The 16861-nt window shown below is 46.8% G+C and overlaps 7 protein-coding genes across 7 annotated transcripts; 3 read left to right on the top strand and 4 right to left on the bottom strand.

The window, feature by feature from the left end:
- Nucleotides 1–438: 438 nt before the first annotated feature.
- I302_101717 (uncharacterized protein) lies at nt 439–1486 on the top strand (the record flags this gene model as incomplete). Its single annotated transcript, XM_019187095.1, has 5 exons — nt 439–511; nt 624–673; nt 758–880; nt 963–1288; nt 1444–1486. 5 exons carry the CDS (start codon nt 439–441, stop codon nt 1484–1486), a joined length of 615 nt encoding a protein of 204 aa, XP_019049973.1.
- Nucleotides 1487–1623: 137 nt separating this feature from the next.
- On the bottom strand, nt 1624–3663 carry I302_101716 (uncharacterized protein; the record flags this gene model as incomplete). Its single annotated transcript, XM_019187094.1, has 5 exons — nt 1624–1714; nt 1885–2270; nt 2425–2516; nt 2693–3516; nt 3605–3663. The coding sequence occupies 5 exons, from the start codon at nt 3661–3663 to the stop codon at nt 1624–1626; spliced, it is 1452 nt and encodes a 483-aa protein (XP_019049972.1).
- Nucleotides 3664–4277: 614 nt separating this feature from the next.
- On the bottom strand, nt 4278–9073 carry I302_101715 (uncharacterized protein; the record flags this gene model as incomplete). Its single annotated transcript, XM_065869347.1, has 22 exons — nt 4278–4536; nt 4681–4945; nt 5034–5252; nt 5377–5698; nt 5766–5925; nt 5978–6050; nt 6108–6204; nt 6267–6354; nt 6408–6576; nt 6634–6822; nt 6881–6961; nt 7024–7247; nt 7321–7604; nt 7665–7844; nt 7899–7999; nt 8048–8148; nt 8201–8280; nt 8339–8413; nt 8480–8593; nt 8680–8799; nt 8901–9008; nt 9071–9073. 22 exons carry the CDS (start codon nt 9071–9073, stop codon nt 4278–4280), a joined length of 3312 nt encoding a protein of 1103 aa, XP_065725419.1.
- Nucleotides 9074–9496: 423 nt separating this feature from the next.
- On the top strand, nt 9497–11025 carry I302_101714 (uncharacterized protein; the record flags this gene model as incomplete). The annotated part of the gene is made up of 3 exons (XM_019187092.1): nt 9497–9532; nt 9668–9806; nt 9941–11025. 3 exons carry the CDS (start codon nt 9497–9499, stop codon nt 11023–11025), a joined length of 1260 nt encoding a protein of 419 aa, XP_019049970.1.
- A 410-nt stretch (nt 11026–11435) lies between these two features.
- On the bottom strand, nt 11436–12513 carry I302_101713 (uncharacterized protein; the record flags this gene model as incomplete). The annotated part of the gene is made up of 5 exons (XM_019187091.1): nt 11436–11505; nt 11613–11671; nt 11773–11867; nt 12039–12075; nt 12367–12513. 5 exons carry the CDS (start codon nt 12511–12513, stop codon nt 11436–11438), a joined length of 408 nt encoding a protein of 135 aa, XP_019049969.1.
- Nucleotides 12514–13182: 669 nt separating this feature from the next.
- I302_101712 (60S ribosomal eL8 domain-containing protein) lies at nt 13183–14398 on the bottom strand (the record flags this gene model as incomplete). The annotated part of the gene is made up of 5 exons (XM_019187090.1): nt 13183–13252; nt 13325–13845; nt 13928–14028; nt 14135–14249; nt 14324–14398. 5 exons carry the CDS (start codon nt 14396–14398, stop codon nt 13183–13185), a joined length of 882 nt encoding a protein of 293 aa, XP_019049968.1.
- A 995-nt stretch (nt 14399–15393) lies between these two features.
- On the top strand, nt 15394–16344 carry I302_101711 (60S ribosomal eL38 domain-containing protein; the record flags this gene model as incomplete). The annotated part of the gene is made up of 4 exons (XM_019187089.2): nt 15394–15396; nt 15717–15777; nt 15960–16139; nt 16298–16344. The coding sequence occupies 4 exons, from the start codon at nt 15394–15396 to the stop codon at nt 16342–16344; spliced, it is 291 nt and encodes a 96-aa protein (XP_019049967.2).
- Between the last annotated feature and the right edge of the window lie 517 nt (nt 16345–16861).

The raw sequence follows: 16861 nt of genomic DNA, 5'->3' as shown, positions 1-16861 counted from the left end.
AAGATGCTCATCCAGCATGCCAATGACTTGGGAACCCACTCTGGTAAGCACTTCGACAAGCTCTCAAGGTGAGGGCAGCACTGGAGTCCTTTCGAAGTGGAGTGCTTTGCGAGCTCAGCTTGTAGGTTCGAACCGATGTGCCACGATCACCCTGAACGACAACCGCCTTTTCAAGTCATCGCCACACTGCTACTGCTGGTCATCGCAATCGAGTAACAGAGTGTAATCGGATTACCCCGAACGCTTGCTACATGCTTTCTTTCCTTTCTATTCCTCCAACCATTACCCATACGTTCATATACATCTATCAGTGACCACCCAGCATCAAAGAACATCCAGCATTCCTTGGAGGATCCTTACTACCATAGCATCATAGACATTGTCCAGAAGCACAGCGATACCACAGCAGTCCAATCAAATAATTGTCTGTCAACCGAAATGGAAGATATCATCCCCACAATCATCATAATAGCGGCCATATACTTCCTGGTCAGATGGTTTACCGGGTCTAGTGAGTGCTCGTTCTTATGCGGCCATGCATCTGAACATTGACAAGGATATCTGTCATCTCCACATCATCCTTCTCTCTCTCTGTCATATGAAACCAGCTGACGTACACTTAGAATCAGGTAATGACTCCCAAGGTGGTATAAGAGGAGTGACACCTTCGATGGTGAGTCTACTATTCCCTCCTCACATCAGCCCTATCGCGCGATCCTCTATCCTATGTGTTAATCTGATCGTCCATCCCAAACAGGTCGATACCATCCACGGGGCCTTCCCTCATATTCCACTACCAAACATAATATACTCCCTATCGCGAACAAGATCCGCTCAAGCTACATCCGAGGAGATATTGGAGAGCGGAACCTTACCAGCTGTGAGTAATCATGATCATTTCACTCATTTCAGTTTACGATGGGGCTATACTACATGGTATATGCTAATCAAGTGAGGAACAGCCCCCACCAAACTTTCAAATCCCCGCTTCCCTCCTCCCTTCTACCCCTTCCGCACAAACCACCACCACACCCGCCTCCACTGGCAACACGAGCAACGCCAAATCGCCAAATACCAAAAACACCTCCCTAATCGACCGGTATAACCTCTCTTCGAGGATCCCTACACCCTCACATAAAGGAAAGGAGAAGGAGGTTCTGGATGACGTTGATTCTGGGTCTTCTACGCCCGTCAGCGAGGCTGAGTCGAAGAAATGGGAAGATACGAGGGAGAAGAGGGAGATGGGGTTGAAAGAGAGGAAGGAGAAGATGATTTTAGAGGCTAGAAGGTGAGTCGTCTGCATCCTTTGTTTCATCATGCCCTCTCCTCGATCTATTCAATTCAACCCGTCTACTCAGTCATGTCAAAGAGTTAGATATGAATTCTTTCTTTTGTCATTGCCGGTAGTAGTATATGTACTGATTCTTCCCTTTACGTCCGCAGACGGATGTTGGAAAAGCAATCACAAGCCCAGAGTACTGCTTAATCCTCTCAACATCGGATCGTATCATAACCACCATATGTTCTATGTAACTCAATGCATTATCATACCCTCTGAATTATCCTAATACAACTGAACCAAGTCATGTCTAAGCAGAGCCAGAAGGTTCCCTTGTCACTGATTTACTCCCCAATTCCCATCAACTTGTTCATCTCCTCTAATCTGGGTCCAAGCTTGAGGATGACATCGTCTCCTACGTTTGCTACGGCGAATCTGAGTACGACAATAGAGGATCAGCATGTGGATCGCATATCTCACATTCGATCCACCACGAGCAGCTCGGGATCAACATCCACTGGAGTCTATCGTATACACCACCCAATCTCAGATGATGAACGAGACTCTCCAGCATTCCGTTTCTGTATGAGAAGCATCCAACTCACCTCAACCAGATATCCTCCCTCAACCCCTCACCACCCCTCAACACATCCCTCTCCCAAACATCCCCATCATTCAAATCAGGCATAAAGAAGCTCCCAGGCAGCGTGACCACCCCAAACCTCCGAGCCATGATCGACGCGATATCCTCGCTGCCCAATCTCTTCCTCTTCAAGCCCACGTTTGACGAGCCATGGACGTAATCACGGGGAAAAGACACATAGGCAAAGTAACCCCCTATCGAAACTACTTTCCATCCTTTCACTTTGTTCACAATGTCTACGAAGAGGTTCCGGCGGTGCGAGAGGGCTTGGGAGGATGAGGTGAGGTCTGATCGAAGTGTGGGAAGGAGGGGGGCGAGGGCGATCTGGGGTGGGCGGGGTGCGCAGATCTACGCCAGGGAGATGGTAGATTAGCTATGGTGAATTCCCTGCTTACGGTTGATCAGATGCAATTGGGCATGTGGTCCAGAGTGTCGGAAGAGGGACCGTATGTGTGTGGTGAATTGATGGGGTTGGTGAAGGAAGAGCTTGAACCGGACCCACCTGCATGCAGTCGCATATCGTCGTAGCATGCTTCAACAATGCCGGACTAGCAATGATACTCCCCAATCTATGACCTGGGATCCTGTATCCTTCTGCAGGGGTTAGAGGAAAAGAGAATTAGCGATCATTCTAATCATCGTAACGGCTCATGCCCAAGCGATTCTCTTCAATCTCTTGTGACTATCAGTGCACTCATCATGGTCCATCTCAGAGATACGACACACCGGAAGACAATAAATGAACAAGAAAGAGAGAGGTGATGACTCACTACTAAAGCTCCCCAAACTAATCAGCGTTTCCCTCCAATCCACCTCTTCAAACAACGTATGCGGCACCCCCCTCTCCCCCTTATCATCCTCTACAAAGTCCCTATAAGTCTCATCCAGCACCAGTGCGATCTCGTGGCTTTTCGCGAGATTATACCATTCTCTCAGCTCATCGTGGGTATACACACTTCCAGTCGGATTATTAGGCGAGACCAGAACGATCATCCGGGGTTTCTTCTCTTTCTCTTGAGTGGCCAAATATTCTTTGGCAGCTTGTATATCCGGCTTGAAACCATTTGCAGTATCACATGGGATAAATATCGGTTTCACACCTTGTAAGGAGAATACCATCATCTGGTTGAAATATGAAGGGAGGGGGACCATGACTGATGATCCGGGTGGACAGAGAGCCATGATGAGCACGAGGAAGGCCATATTACATCCTGTGGTTATCGAGACGTCATCGTAGTTTACCGTGCTTGCCCTCTTGCTCTCTTGCTCCACGGTCGTCTGAGAAGATCCATCCTGGTTAGATATTGATCCAGGAGCTGAACCCGGAGTACCGGCAGTGGACGAAGAAGATGACGGAGAGGGGGAAGGCAATTGATATTGTACTCTAATTTCCTCCGCATACGCCTCTCTGAGTGCAGTCTCACCAAGGATCGGACCGTACTTTGCAGATAGCGGATCTTTCGATGCCTCGCTCAGAGCCTTGAGCACATCATCATGAGGAGCCGATCGAGGAACACCCTGAGAGAGGTCTAGAAGGGGGCCATAAGAGGGTGAGCCGGCGTACTCGCGGCCCCATGCTTGGGCTTTTGGGATTCTGAGTTGCGCACAGAGTCAGTGTTGGGAATGGGTATGATTTCAGCCAGGGTAGAGAACAGTGATAAGAGGGTGGAGAAGAGACTCACGGAGGCGCGTTGGTAGATTCCACAGTTGGAGCTATGTTAAATTTGAGAAGGTTGGACATGTTGCCTTGTTTTCTAATCTAGCTTGCGGGACTTGTGGACTGTGTATTGTTTGATTGATAATTTGTGATTCGCGCAGAGAAGCAAGAGATGGAATGTAGGTGTTCATGGTCATGTTTTTATCTATTTCACCAGATCGATCATATCCGATCATACATCGACTGGCCCGGCGCTTAGAGGCGCTTAATCGCCATCACAAGTCAAACATCACTTTAGCCGTAGCCGTCCTTGAATCTCTCGGTTGGTCTCTTCAGTGTCATGCATGCTAGGTCGAGTTCGCATAGGATAGACATTAGCTGAGAGCGAGTTAGCACAGCGATGCGCTCTGTTGAAAGATGAACATTGTTGGTACGATCAAGTTTCAGCGAATCTTATAGAGTCATGATTGCCCCCTTCCGATCTCACAAAGTACACCGGCTGAAAAGCACGTTCATAGACATCTAGACATGCATCCAATCTTACAAACACTACAAACATCACTTATAGCCAGATATCATCATCCTTCCTAACCTTTCATCTCCGTATATCCGAACTTCATCATGATCCAATACCTCTACCGGCAGGACATGTTATACCTTCTTTTTCTTGTCTATTATACGACAGAAACTCAATCAGCTCATCGTCCCACATAAGCTGACATGTAAGAAACACAAGCAAACTCACTCTTCCCTCCACCCACACTACTAGGCGTGGTATCTCTCGACCCCGGACCAGATTTCAAATCATCTATGGGACGTTTCTTCCCACCTTTCACGACGGGTTTCTTGTCATCCTCTACTCCTCCCTTTTCTTCCTCTTTCATCACGCATAACAACAATGTGTGGGCTCGTCGTTTTAGTTCATCGGGCGTTCGCGATTTGAAGAACCAGTCAAATCTATGGTAAGCAGGTGATCAGTTAAGAATGTATGTATTCGAAAAGGTAACACGGTTGATTGAGATTCATGGAGAGCGCTCAACGATGAAGGAGAGCATGTAGGTACGCCAATAATCAATGCGTGAGGAATGAAAGCCAACCCACCTGAATAAAGGCCACTCCCCTATATCCCTCTTAATCAACTCATAGCAATCATCCCTCTCAATCCCATGATGATGCATCCTAACAAGCAAGAACCGATCTTCCTCATCCGAATAGGTCTTCCCCTTATTCTGCCCATACATGACTTTGAGTTCCTGTAAGGGGAATCTCGTCGCTTTAACCTTTCGATGTAACGCGTCGATACGATCTTGTTGTTCTCTGATCTTGTCTTCTCCTATTCTGATACGTTCCATGACTTTTTCCCAGTCTACCGAGGCAACAAAAATACAATTAGCTTCACTCCCCTCTCCCACTGTATATTTCTAGATTCGTGATTGACTGTAGGCCAGACTCACCTTTCAGTTCCTTGTACCTCTCGAAGAACACACTAGCATACTCCCTGACAGCCTCCTCGGTATGATCACTAATCTCCAGCGCGACCTTATCCAACGCATCTCTACCAAACTTCTCAGCTCCCCGAATGAAAGCTTGATAATGTCTTCTCTGCCAATCTGGGAAACCTTCCCCTACTAACGTATCTTTCTCTGCGGTCTCTTCTTCTGTAAGAGGTTCGGCTATGGTTATCCGTAAGAGGGATTAGCCTGTAACTCGCGGATCGACAATAACGAGATGGGTGATAACGGTCGATGGCGAGTGAAACTACTATTGTAGGTATGGGTAAATGAAGTCGAAACACACCATTATCGATCCTCTCCTGCTCCTCCTTCCGTTCACTCTCAACCTGCTCCGCCGTCTCCCCCTCCTCAGGTTCTCGAGAGGGAACAACGTAATTCTGAGCCTTTCTATGAGCATCCCATTCCCTATTTTGCAATTCTACCAATCGAGGTGGGTAGAATTGGAAATCATTGAGATTGATCTGTTTGGGCGGACGGGAGATTTTGGGTTTATCAGATTTAGGTGCGCTGGTATTGAGTTGATCTCTGTAATATTGGTCGATCGAGTAGTTGTTCTTCCTTTCTCTCTTTGCTGGCTCGATCCAGATCAGGTTCTTGCCTCCTCGCTGGACAAGATCAACAATACATATATCAGTATCCAGAGAAGAAGCAGAAGTAGAAAGGCTGACTCACCTTATTAGCGTAATCCTCGCCTTCCCAGGTATTCACCATTGACTCAGATTTGAAGCTGTTCAAAGCATCCAGGTCGAGACCAGCATATTTACTGTTCAACTCGGCAGTCTTGTCTTCACCTCGTTTGATGATCTCGTCAATATCGTCATCAATCAACATACTGTAGAACCGTTAGCTTCGTTTGGGGATCAATATTACCCCACAAAGCTCACCTTGCAGAGTTGTTGATGATCTTCTCGGCGCCATGTTGGATCATATCGAGAAGTTCATCCTTGTTTTGACCAACTACGACCAAACGTAAGCTTACGTAGCGATGGAGCGAAAGAGCATGGAACAGCTTACCTTTCTGAGCTTGTTGTGATCGACCCTCCTGAATGACCAGCTGATCAAGCTTGAGCTTCTGGGTGGCTCTTTCAAGAATACGTTCTTCGACCGCGTCCTGATGTGTGGAGTACCGTCAGCTACCGTCCGTATCAGTTCAGACTGCGAATATCAGCTTACCTGAGTGATAAATCTAAACACATAAACCTGCTTAGTCTGACCAATACGATGTGCTCGGTCCATAGCTTGAAGATCCGCTTGGGGGTTCCTGAACCATTGTGTTAGCTTAGCATGCTCGAAAACTGCATACAGTCAACTCACCAATCACTATCGAACAACACAACGATATCCGCAGTGACCAAGTTGATACCCAAACCACCCGCACGAGTAGTCAGCAAGAATACGAACTTCTCACTTCCTGGAGCGTTGTAATCGTCAATAGCGGAGATACGATCTTCGTGAGGGGTGTTACCGTCAATTCGGCAGTATTCTATACAACACGAATATGTCAGTCAAGCTTAGAGTATTCGCTTGTCAGGCGACTCACGGTGCCCTCTGAATTGACAATAATCCTCCAAGATATCCAATACTCTACTCATCTGAGAGAAGATCAATACTCTTGAGCCTTTAGCTTTCATAGATTTGAGCAATTTATCGAGGATAACCATTTTACCGGCATTGTCGACCAGGTGTTCGTCGGTTGTGAATGGTGGTCCAGGTTCAGCACCGTCGAAGACTGTACGATGGCATGAGCTACGATTATTACACCTGAACAGGAATGGGATCGAGCTCACGGTAAGGATGGTTGCAGCATTTTCTAAGTTGCATGACAATGTTCAACAATCTTGTCTTTCCTTCTTTCTTGCCGGAAGCACCTATGAAATATCATCAAATTCAGCCTCCGTATGCAGCCGAATTGAAAGCTCAAGAGACTCACCATTGACCGCATCGATATCCTTCTCCAACAACATCCTGTACCACTTCCTCTGCATCTCCGTCATACCGACATACAGATTGATTTCCTTCTTCGGTAGCAAGGAATGTTCGACATCCGCCTTAACACGTCGTAGCAAGAAGGGTCTCAACACTTTATGGAGTTGTTTGACCACAGCGTCAGAATCGGAATCATCCTTGGTTTTGAACCATGCGTCGAAGTCCTCGCTGAACGATTTATTATGAAATGTGAGCTTGCGATCCGCCTCGATGGATGAAGTGCGGTTGAGAATTAGCTCACCTCGAAGAGAAAACATCTGGTAAGATGAAGTTCAACAATGCCCATAATTCTTGCAAGTTGTTTTGCAAAGGTGTACCAGTGATCAACAATCTACCTCTACTTGTGAAAGTCCTGATAATTTGACTGAGCAAAGAATCGACATTCTTGATTCGATGAGCTTCATCGATAATGATGTATTCCCAGCTGAATTTACGCAGAGTGGATTTCTCCCTGAGACACATCTCGTACGAAGTGACCAGGACGTTGAAATCTTGAGTGAGGATTCGCTTGTTGATGAGGTCGGCCTGCACGCAGTCGAGTCAGCTACGGTGGTTGATGTAATCCATGGAGTACGGCTAGCTCACTCTTTCTTCTTTAGTACCCTGCAAGACCAGAGTGTTGAATCCAGGTACCCATTTGTTGACTTCTCTGTACCAATTGTCTAAGGTCGATTTGGGCACGACGATAAGATGGGGTCCAGGGATGTTTTGATGGAATTTGAGGTAACCGAGGAAAGAGATGGTTTGAAGTGTTTTTCCCAAACCCTATAATTGTGTTCATCATAAGCTATATGCAACGCCAGCAGTGGATCAACTTACCATTTCATCTGCCAATATACCATTGATACCATTATGATGTAACGAAGCCATCCAGTTCAATCCCTGGACTTGATAGTCTCTCATCTTCCCTCCCTTGACATCTGTGCGTCGCGTCAGCTAGGGTTATCAAGACTAGGAAGCTGACTTACAAGGAGGACTCTCCTCGAAGACAAACGCTTCATCTTCTGCATCTTCATCTTTCAGCAATTCCTCATCTTCCTCTTTCTCCGACTTCCTATGTCGATGATCACTGAACGGACGCGTCAGCTTGGCTCATCATCAAGTTGAATAGGTCAGCTCACTTTGCTTTCTTCTTTCCCTTCCCACTCTGATTAGCCATCTGCTCATCTAACATCGCAGCGAACTCGGGTTCTCGTGATTTCTACGTCTTCACATTAGCTTATCGCACCACAGTGATCAGTGATGGGCAAAGAGCTCACCTTGAGATCGATGAAATGCTGGAACAGCTCAGTCTGCCCCAATAAATACTGAAATCTCTTGATGGAATCGGCAAACTATCATCATCGACCAAATTAGCTTGATCTGTAAGCTTCGATGTCGAGCAGGAAGAGGCAGCTAACCTTTGCTTGTTCGATTGCTCCCCGCTTCTTACCAATCTCAGCCACCTGAGCTTTCCTCTCTGCATTTGCAGCTTTTCGCGCAGATGATTGAGCGGCTCTGTTAGCTGCTTTTGACTGTTTCGTTTCAGTGAGAATCAGCTGGAAATCCCCAAATCAGAGGTTCATAATTGGTATGAGTGTCATGTAGAAGTCTGACTGACCGATCCATTCATCAAGTCATCCTCATCGTAATTCTCATCCTCCAGCTCATCCTCGCTATCAGGTTCGGGCGTCTGAGGAGCAGTGTTGATGTGATGTTCGTCCGAAGCTACTGCCGATGGCTATGACAGCAGGCAGAAACGTGAGTCAGTAAGTCAAAAACCGAGCATGAGAAGGAAGATACAGGGTTTGAGGTTGCATAGACGAGAAAAGTGAGATTTACGGCTCTAGATATCGAGATATCCCTTGAGTTCGGTACATAGTCAGACAACTTGTCGTCGTCCGCTCCTGCCCCACCGGAAGTCGCATTCGAAGCTGCCAATAAGGGGTTCTGATGTCCAGTATATCTATCAGCGGAGTTCTGAGAGTTACGGTGCGATCACGACAGCTCACCATGATTACCGGCTGTACGAGAAGACTTGAGTGAGAGATGGAAGGTTGATCTTGTATATGAAGAAGAGGAAGAGTATGAGTAACAGATGGAAATAAACGATGAAGAAATGAAAACATCCCTTCGCGTTCTTGCTCATGTTGTTGGCGCGATACCCTTTGATCTCCGCATGCCTAAAACTGGAAAAGCGAGGGGATTTGGTCTGTGGCGCGCCTGACTTTACACGCTTGTTCCTGGGTTGATGATGCTTGAGTGGCAAGGTTAACCCTCGTCTGAACAACAAGTTGACATCCTGCTTCTTCTACTATATACCTATACATCAATCATCAAATTGCCTATCCTTGTCTGCGATCCCTGGTCTACTACGCTGAAGCACTGGCAACAGCAGCTCAACCAGGACACGAAAAGAGCACGAGACCGAAGACAAGATGCAGAAGACTAAAGGGGATACATTTGATCTTCGGGTATGTCCTTGTTGTTCTCCTCCTACATAGAGAACCAGTATCGTTTGAGCACTCAGGCAGCAGTATATACACACCCTTATGAGGAGCTTTTGTTTAGAATTATGTTGTTTACTGATATCTCTGTCATCACACCAGGCCGAGGAAGATGCCGCCCGTCGACTAAACGTAACCAAATCCATAAACACCAACTCTTCCATAACGGGCCTCAATTCACGAGCGAAAAGGACCGATCTGATAGGTAAGGTGGCGTTGAAGGAGAAGGTGGACGCTGTGGGTGAGTAGACGTCTCACTCAAATGATATGTTCCTCTCTATTTGCGTGACCCATACGAGTATATGGAGTGACTTCCAAGTGTCAACTGTTGTTATCCTCTGAGAGTAAACTCTGTTGACACTGCTTGTGTCATAGCAAAAGACCACGGCGTGACCATCGACCCCGAAGCGTCCCTCTACCTCGTCTCAACAATCGAACAACGCATAAAATCACTCTTATCCTCCGCCATACGCGCCCAACAACATCGTACCCAATCATCTCATCTGTACACCCCACCATTCTCCTCACACCAGGACCAAGACACGAACGGTGGTAGTAGTAAGCGAAGGCAAGAAGGAAGAGCGTTGTGGTCCAGTAGAATAACCACCGACCCCAACGCAGTTCTCGACGCAGTCAACAGGACCTACCGAGAAGAAGAGCAAGAATTCCGTAAATCGCGAATGACCAGACTGGCCAAGGAAGCAGAATTGCAAAAAATCCGTGATCGCGCGAACTCACTTAATCCCGATGAATCCATGGGAGGAGGAGGACCAAGTACGCCTATATCTAAACCCTCTCCTTCATCTTCGTTTTCTACCCCCATATCCGGTGGTGGATCTACACCGATGTTCGGAGCGATAAGAGAATCGACCTCCAAGGGAGGAAGTAGTTCCAAAAAAGGGAAAATTAATCCTAGGGATGTATCTGCCGAGGTGCAGCATAAGATGGCGAATGCCACTGCGATGCGATCAGTGGGGATGGGAAAGAAGTACGGTTGGATGACTGGGAATGTACCTAGTATATCTAGTCCGCTGGCTACGGGCGGGGGGAAGAAGAGGAAATTAGATAAGGAGAAGTCAAAGTTGTCAAATATAAGTACAGAGAAAGATAAGGAGAAAGACAAGGAGAAGGGAATGGGGATGGGTACACCTGAACCGTCTACACCCCAGACGGATGGCGAGAAAGACAGAGACAAGGAACGACCAAGTAAGAAGCAGAAGTATACGATCTCCCACCCAACCCGACGGATGATATTGGTTGAAAAAGCTGGCGAGAAAGATGGAGAAGAAGAGAGGAAGGTGGAGGATGATAAGGTCTTGACGATATTGGATCTGGTCTTTGCGCTGGAACATAATGGGTTGGATGGGAGGGGTATAGGGGGTGAGGAGGAGGTTTTGAAGAAGGTTTGGGCAAGGAAGGGGGGACCGTGGGGTGAAGATGGATGGGATGGGAAGCGGTGATTGGGTCGAGCTAGGACTTGGGAGGGATCAAAGATTTGAATGAATGATAGTGATTTCATTTGGGTCTTGGAATAGGTCTTGGGATATAGTCTTACTTTCACTGCCATCGCATAAGTAGAGGGCAATAACGCCGTGTGCCATGATATACATTTTCATCTCTGTACATCACATAACACAACGTACGATCCATGATGAAATGCATAAACAACGAAACGATAACTTAATCAAAACCCCAGATGACTTAAAATTCTATCTATATATCGGAATCGTCTCATACCTGACTGTCACCTTGCCATACGTGTATCAACAATCTATTCACACTCTACACTCTTCAACAACCGTCCCCATTCCCAACTCCTATCCCTTGTCTATCTACCCAATAATCCGTAATCACTATGGCGCTTCTTCATTTAAGCTAAGAATACCCTCCAAGCGAGGAAGGCAGCTACCAAAGCGACGGGTACGACCCAGATAGGGAAGCTGAACCGATCATACGAGTTAGCAGGCACATCGTAGCAGAACAAAATATCCAGCATGAGGTTATCGTAGATCCGGGTGATGGTAGATATAGAGCAGAGACTACTCACCCAGAGGAAGAAGTTGAGCCACCAGTTGACGAAACGGATTTCTTAGTCTTTGATTTTTTCTATCAACACGGATGGCCTCAAGTCAGCTTTTCTTTCTTTGCCTCCAATGACAAGTTGCTTCCATGGGGACATCCTCTCCTCCAAGTTATACACAACTCACCTCGCCGTAGAAGTCACCCAATAACATCTTAGGTAACATCTCCCTAGCCTCATCTGAATGTCCGACATCCTCGAAAGCCTCGGTAGCGTCTCGGCCTGACGGGGGTAGGATAGGTATCAGCGATATACATGTACCAGGGCAGGTTGGGTCAGTGGGTTGGGGTGGGACGTATATGAACATGGTCATACGGTCGAAATCGGCGGAATTGATATCCAGTACCAGACGATGATGATCATGATATTCTGGAACAGAGGACGATCACTCACCAGCTTCTTCAATTAATACTTCATCTCCACCGGGATGCTATAGATTGACAGGTTAAGAATCAGCCTTATTCAATATCCTCTTCTTCTTGATGCTACTGAACACCCCCGCCACTTCTCAGCCAGTTACAGTATCCTATCAGCCCCACAAAACTGATCTGCATCCCTTGCAGGAGACTAACGTTCCCTCACAAACCATTTATACATCCCACGATGATTCATGATCATGTCTGTCCGCGATGCGATCGTTTCCCACACCTTTTCTCTTCCATCTCTCCCCTTCGTTTTCCTCTTCTAACATATGATAAGGATAGAAGAGACACAAACCCACCTCATCCATGAACGCAGTGATATCATAAACCTTATCATGCAACAACATCCACAAACTCTCTCGCGTGTTATGCTCTTTTAACTGTTCCAAGCTGTATGTTCCCTCGGGTTGCACAGGGGAGGAAGTAGAGGTGGATGATTCGGCCATTGTTGATTTGGTATTTGAGGTTGTAGGGAGCAAGAGGTGTTGAGGTGGAGAAGCGAGAGGTTCAGTGATGAGTATACTTATCTCAATTTACAGTGAATGAATGATCTTTGGGGAAGTTGAAATGGATGTTTTTGAAAAAGTCCCAAAATAAGTGATGATCGATGGCTCGTGCAGTTGCCACGTTGTGTTGATTGGTGGTGAGTATGATACGATTGTACGATTATTTGACTATTTGTGGCGAATTGATTGGTCAATCTCCCCCCTGTGCACTCACTCTACGGGTCTATCTACTCTATGCATGGGATGCCTTACTCGGTGATTATCGAGAAGATGTGCATTCAAATGGCAGGCCCATGATGTTGCCGGGAGAACACATGCAGAGGATACGACAGTAGACGATATTACATGGAATCACAAATCGATCAAAGATCTCCCTCATTCACAGCAGTGAGAAACCTCAATACTGACAGTAAAGGTTGTCAGGAATTGAACGAGCTCCTCTTGCAACGTGAAAATGTGCAATGATATAGAATCGTACCATCCAGACTGGTGTTCATATCGTATAGCCATATCATACATGTCAAAAACAGGTATATAAACCTAATTTAAGACCTCATCCTCATCCTCGTGTTCAACGACACCAATGAACCCAAAATCGACCAAACCCGCTTAAAGGGAGACATCGATCTTCTTGGCATCTTGACCGGCAGCCTTGGCTCTCTTTCTGAGTTTGGCAACGCTGGTTACCGTCAAACGACATATATCAGCGTCTACTGAGAGTATCGGGGAAGGGAAGGTTCACTAAACTCACGACTTGTTACCTCGGACACCACCACCCCAGTGTCGTCTGATCTCCTCAGCCTTGTCGAGGTAGTTGGCCTTGGCGGCAGAAACGAGGTTAGCGAGGGCCTGTTGGTCCTCTGATCGAACGTCGGTGATGGCAACGGAAGAAGAAGTCTTCTTTCCAGTGATCAAACCGAGTCTGGCCTTTCCTTTAACGATAACGTATGGGACACCCATCTTTCTGCAAAGGGCGGGGAGGAAGACGACCAATTCGATAGGGTCAACATCATCGGCAATGACAACGAGTTGGGCCTTCTTGGCCTCGACGAGGGCGATGACGTGGTTGAGACCGTATTTGGCGAAGACGGGTTTCTTCGAGTCCTTGGTGGTGGACTTGTCACCTTCCTTAGCCTTGGATTCAGCCTCGGAGGTCAATCGAGCCTTCTTCTCTTGCTTGGATTCAGGCTTGTACTTGTTGAGGAGCTGGAAGAGTTGGGTGGCGGTGTTCTTGTCAAGGGTTTGAGAGAATTGGGCGATGGCGGGGGGGACCTGAACGAATAGAATAGACAGTCAGTACGATTGATTCACCTACGGCTCATGGTGAGAATGAAGTACAGATGACTCAACTCACCTTCAATCGCTGGTTGAGGATGACCTTTTGTCTTTGGAGTCTAACGTACTCTGGCCATTTGACGAATCGGGTCAAGTCTCTCTTGGGAGCGATGTCACCACCTGCGAGTGCACGAACATTAGCATTGGAATGTACGACCCAAGGTGGTGATATGAGGATGAAATGGGAGAAGACAAGGTGGGATGAGAGTGATTCAAGAAAACCCACCAATACCGAAAGTCTTGGTCCTCTTCTCGAAAAGAGGGTTTTGGTCCTTCTTAGCGGCCTTCTTGGTACCGTAAGGGGCGGAAGCGGGCTTGGATTTTCCTTTAGCAGCTTTAGGCTATTAGGGGCAAGAGGGGGTCATTGAGACGACGTCAGCGATGCTCTGGGTTGGTGTTACTTGATAGGCATCACGTCATGTCGGAGCTCTAGGGGGTTTGTCTTTTGATCCGGAAACCCACCTAACCATATACATCTGGAATCACCCATGATGTATATGGATAGGATGGAGGATCGAAAAGCAGCATAGCATATATAGCAGAGGATCGACTCTCTTCACCACAATCTCATCCCGAGAGGAAAGAGGAATGGTGAATAGAGAGATGATCATGCTATATAGCTGTCGAGATCATCACTCTCCCCATTTTCTTGCCAGGGACATAAAGGGGAAAGTTCATTCGACGATACGGTTTCATTCCAACTATCTCAAAACGAAAAAGAGGCGGTTTCGCTCTGTCCATTTATCTCCCCCATTCACCATTACACCCATCCGGAAGTGGAATGTAGATAGTGAATAGAGGGGGATGAACAAAGCAGACACCGATCATCCCTCTTCCATCCTAATCCAGTCAAAACTATCCAATTGATATTCCTTCATTTCTTGGTACAGGCGTAAAGGTAACCGTATCATTTGCTGGAGTGTATTGCAAGACGTGATGCCTGTGTTGATGGAGGGAGTCTAGCGTACCATTTTGATGATGCTTTTTTGGTTGATGGTTGAGGTAAAAGAAGAAGAAGGTCTTGAAGGATGAAGAAGATAAGATTACGATGGTGAGCAGGTGTGAAAAAATGAATGGGAATGGTCAGGTGGGGGATTGGTGAGAGAAACACTGGTTGGGTGAGGTGCATGGTACAATGGTAAGATGGTCCCATCGGATGTAACGTACAATGCATGAAAAGTCCCCTATAGTGGTGAAATACTTATCTCCGATTTTCACGATTCTTTGTTTCAACGGTGTGCCACTCAGCCGGAGTTATTTCTCCGGTCGCCTTGGTATGGGTATCGGCGTTATGTGAAATTTCCATTAACCATGCGAGAGAGAATTAGACAATTGTTGGGTTGCTGCTTACCGTTCCTACTCTGCTTGCTGGTTGCTGCATGCGATACTCGCTACCCTACCCTGCAGTTGCATCGTTCAAGTTAGGTGAAAAGTTGTCTCCAAGTTGATCTTCTGCTCCTCAGACATCAATTATATACGGTCAAAATGGTAAGTTGAGCTCAATTTCAGGTGACAAGCAAGGGAACACTGGACAGGATCAGCTGGGATCAATGGAGTTGGAGAGATGAGGGGAAAATCAGTCGACGTTGGAAGGACAGAGTTCAAGAGGATGTAGGCAGTAGGATTGGGAAGACGCAGGAGTAGAGGCATTATGGCTATCATATCGAGAGGAATTATATGCGTTTGGTCGGATAAGACGGAATGTGAAGGTGTAGATCAAGACAAGCAGGGGAGGGTTTCTTGGCTATGTGTGAAACGAATGGAACTATGACGGAGTACAATGCTAACCCGCTTATGATCCACCACAGCCCCAACAAGTCAAAGACATCAAAAAGTTCCTCGAGATCGCTCGAAGAAAGGACGCTACCCGTTAGTCATTTTTGCTTGACAGGAGATCGTGTAGACGTGTAGCTAACGAATGTTATTTTCATCCATCCTCTGCTCGAAATCCAAATTAACTCTGACATCGAATTATACAACACCTATCATCCAATCTATCACTCCCTGTTTTCCCCTTCCTTCGCCAACACATATTTCGTCCTTCTACCCAGTCGCCCGAATCAAGAAGACCTCCATCAAACCCCCTACCGGTGCCGCCCTCAAAACCAAGGCCGCCAAGAAGGCCCCCACCCACGTAACCAAATTCAAGATTAGATGTTCCAGATACCTCTACACCTTGGTGCTTGACGATGCTGAGAAGGCCGAGAAGTTGAAGCAATCTCTTCCTCCTGGTGAGTTTGGTTTTATGTCCTTGCGGGGAATGGGGATAGCGGAGAATGGAAAAGATACCTCGTATAGTGACATTGAAGACAGAAGGAGGAACGAGGTAGCGGGATATCGTTTATGAGTGGGAATGGATGCTGACTATCAGGTTGTTCCCGTCTCATAGGATTAAAGGTCGAGGACATCACCAACAAAGCCCCCAAGAAGAAGTAAACGGTTCTACATCTAGATAGATCTGTTATGTCGACTTGATTGGGATGTGATGCATTTGACCCTTTATACCGCGATGGTCAACAGCTGCAGGCAAGCAGTCAGAAGGAAGGAAATGTTTGTGGTGTGTTTGTGACTGATCCTGCCATCTGATGTACGAAGCGTTGAACTGAACAACACCAGAATTCACCACGGATCGTGTACGGTTACTGATCATTGAAGGACCAAGCTGCAACAAGCTTCGTACTCAATCTTTCATCTATGTCGCATACTATAGTAACACCCGCCTTCATCGCTACAGTGCAGATGGCAGTGAATCCACCGAAGGCAGATTATCCAGTTTCGCATTTATGAGTGTGCCCATTTGATATATGTGCAAGTCGGTAGTGAACACACAAAGCTGTGATCCCATACCAGTGTATCCAGTGTATAGCAAGGTGGCCATCTACTATTCGTACAGTCCCCCAAAGTTGGGCAAGATCGAGGAGACGGTGTGATTCGGTGAAGTTGATTGATCTCT

This window comes from Kwoniella bestiolae, chromosome 1, assembly GCF_000512585.2.
Source record: "Kwoniella bestiolae CBS 10118 chromosome 1, complete sequence".
Taxonomy (NCBI): domain Eukaryota; kingdom Fungi; phylum Basidiomycota; class Tremellomycetes; order Tremellales; family Cryptococcaceae; genus Kwoniella; species Kwoniella bestiolae.
This window is presented reverse-complemented; position numbering and strand designations above follow the sequence as displayed.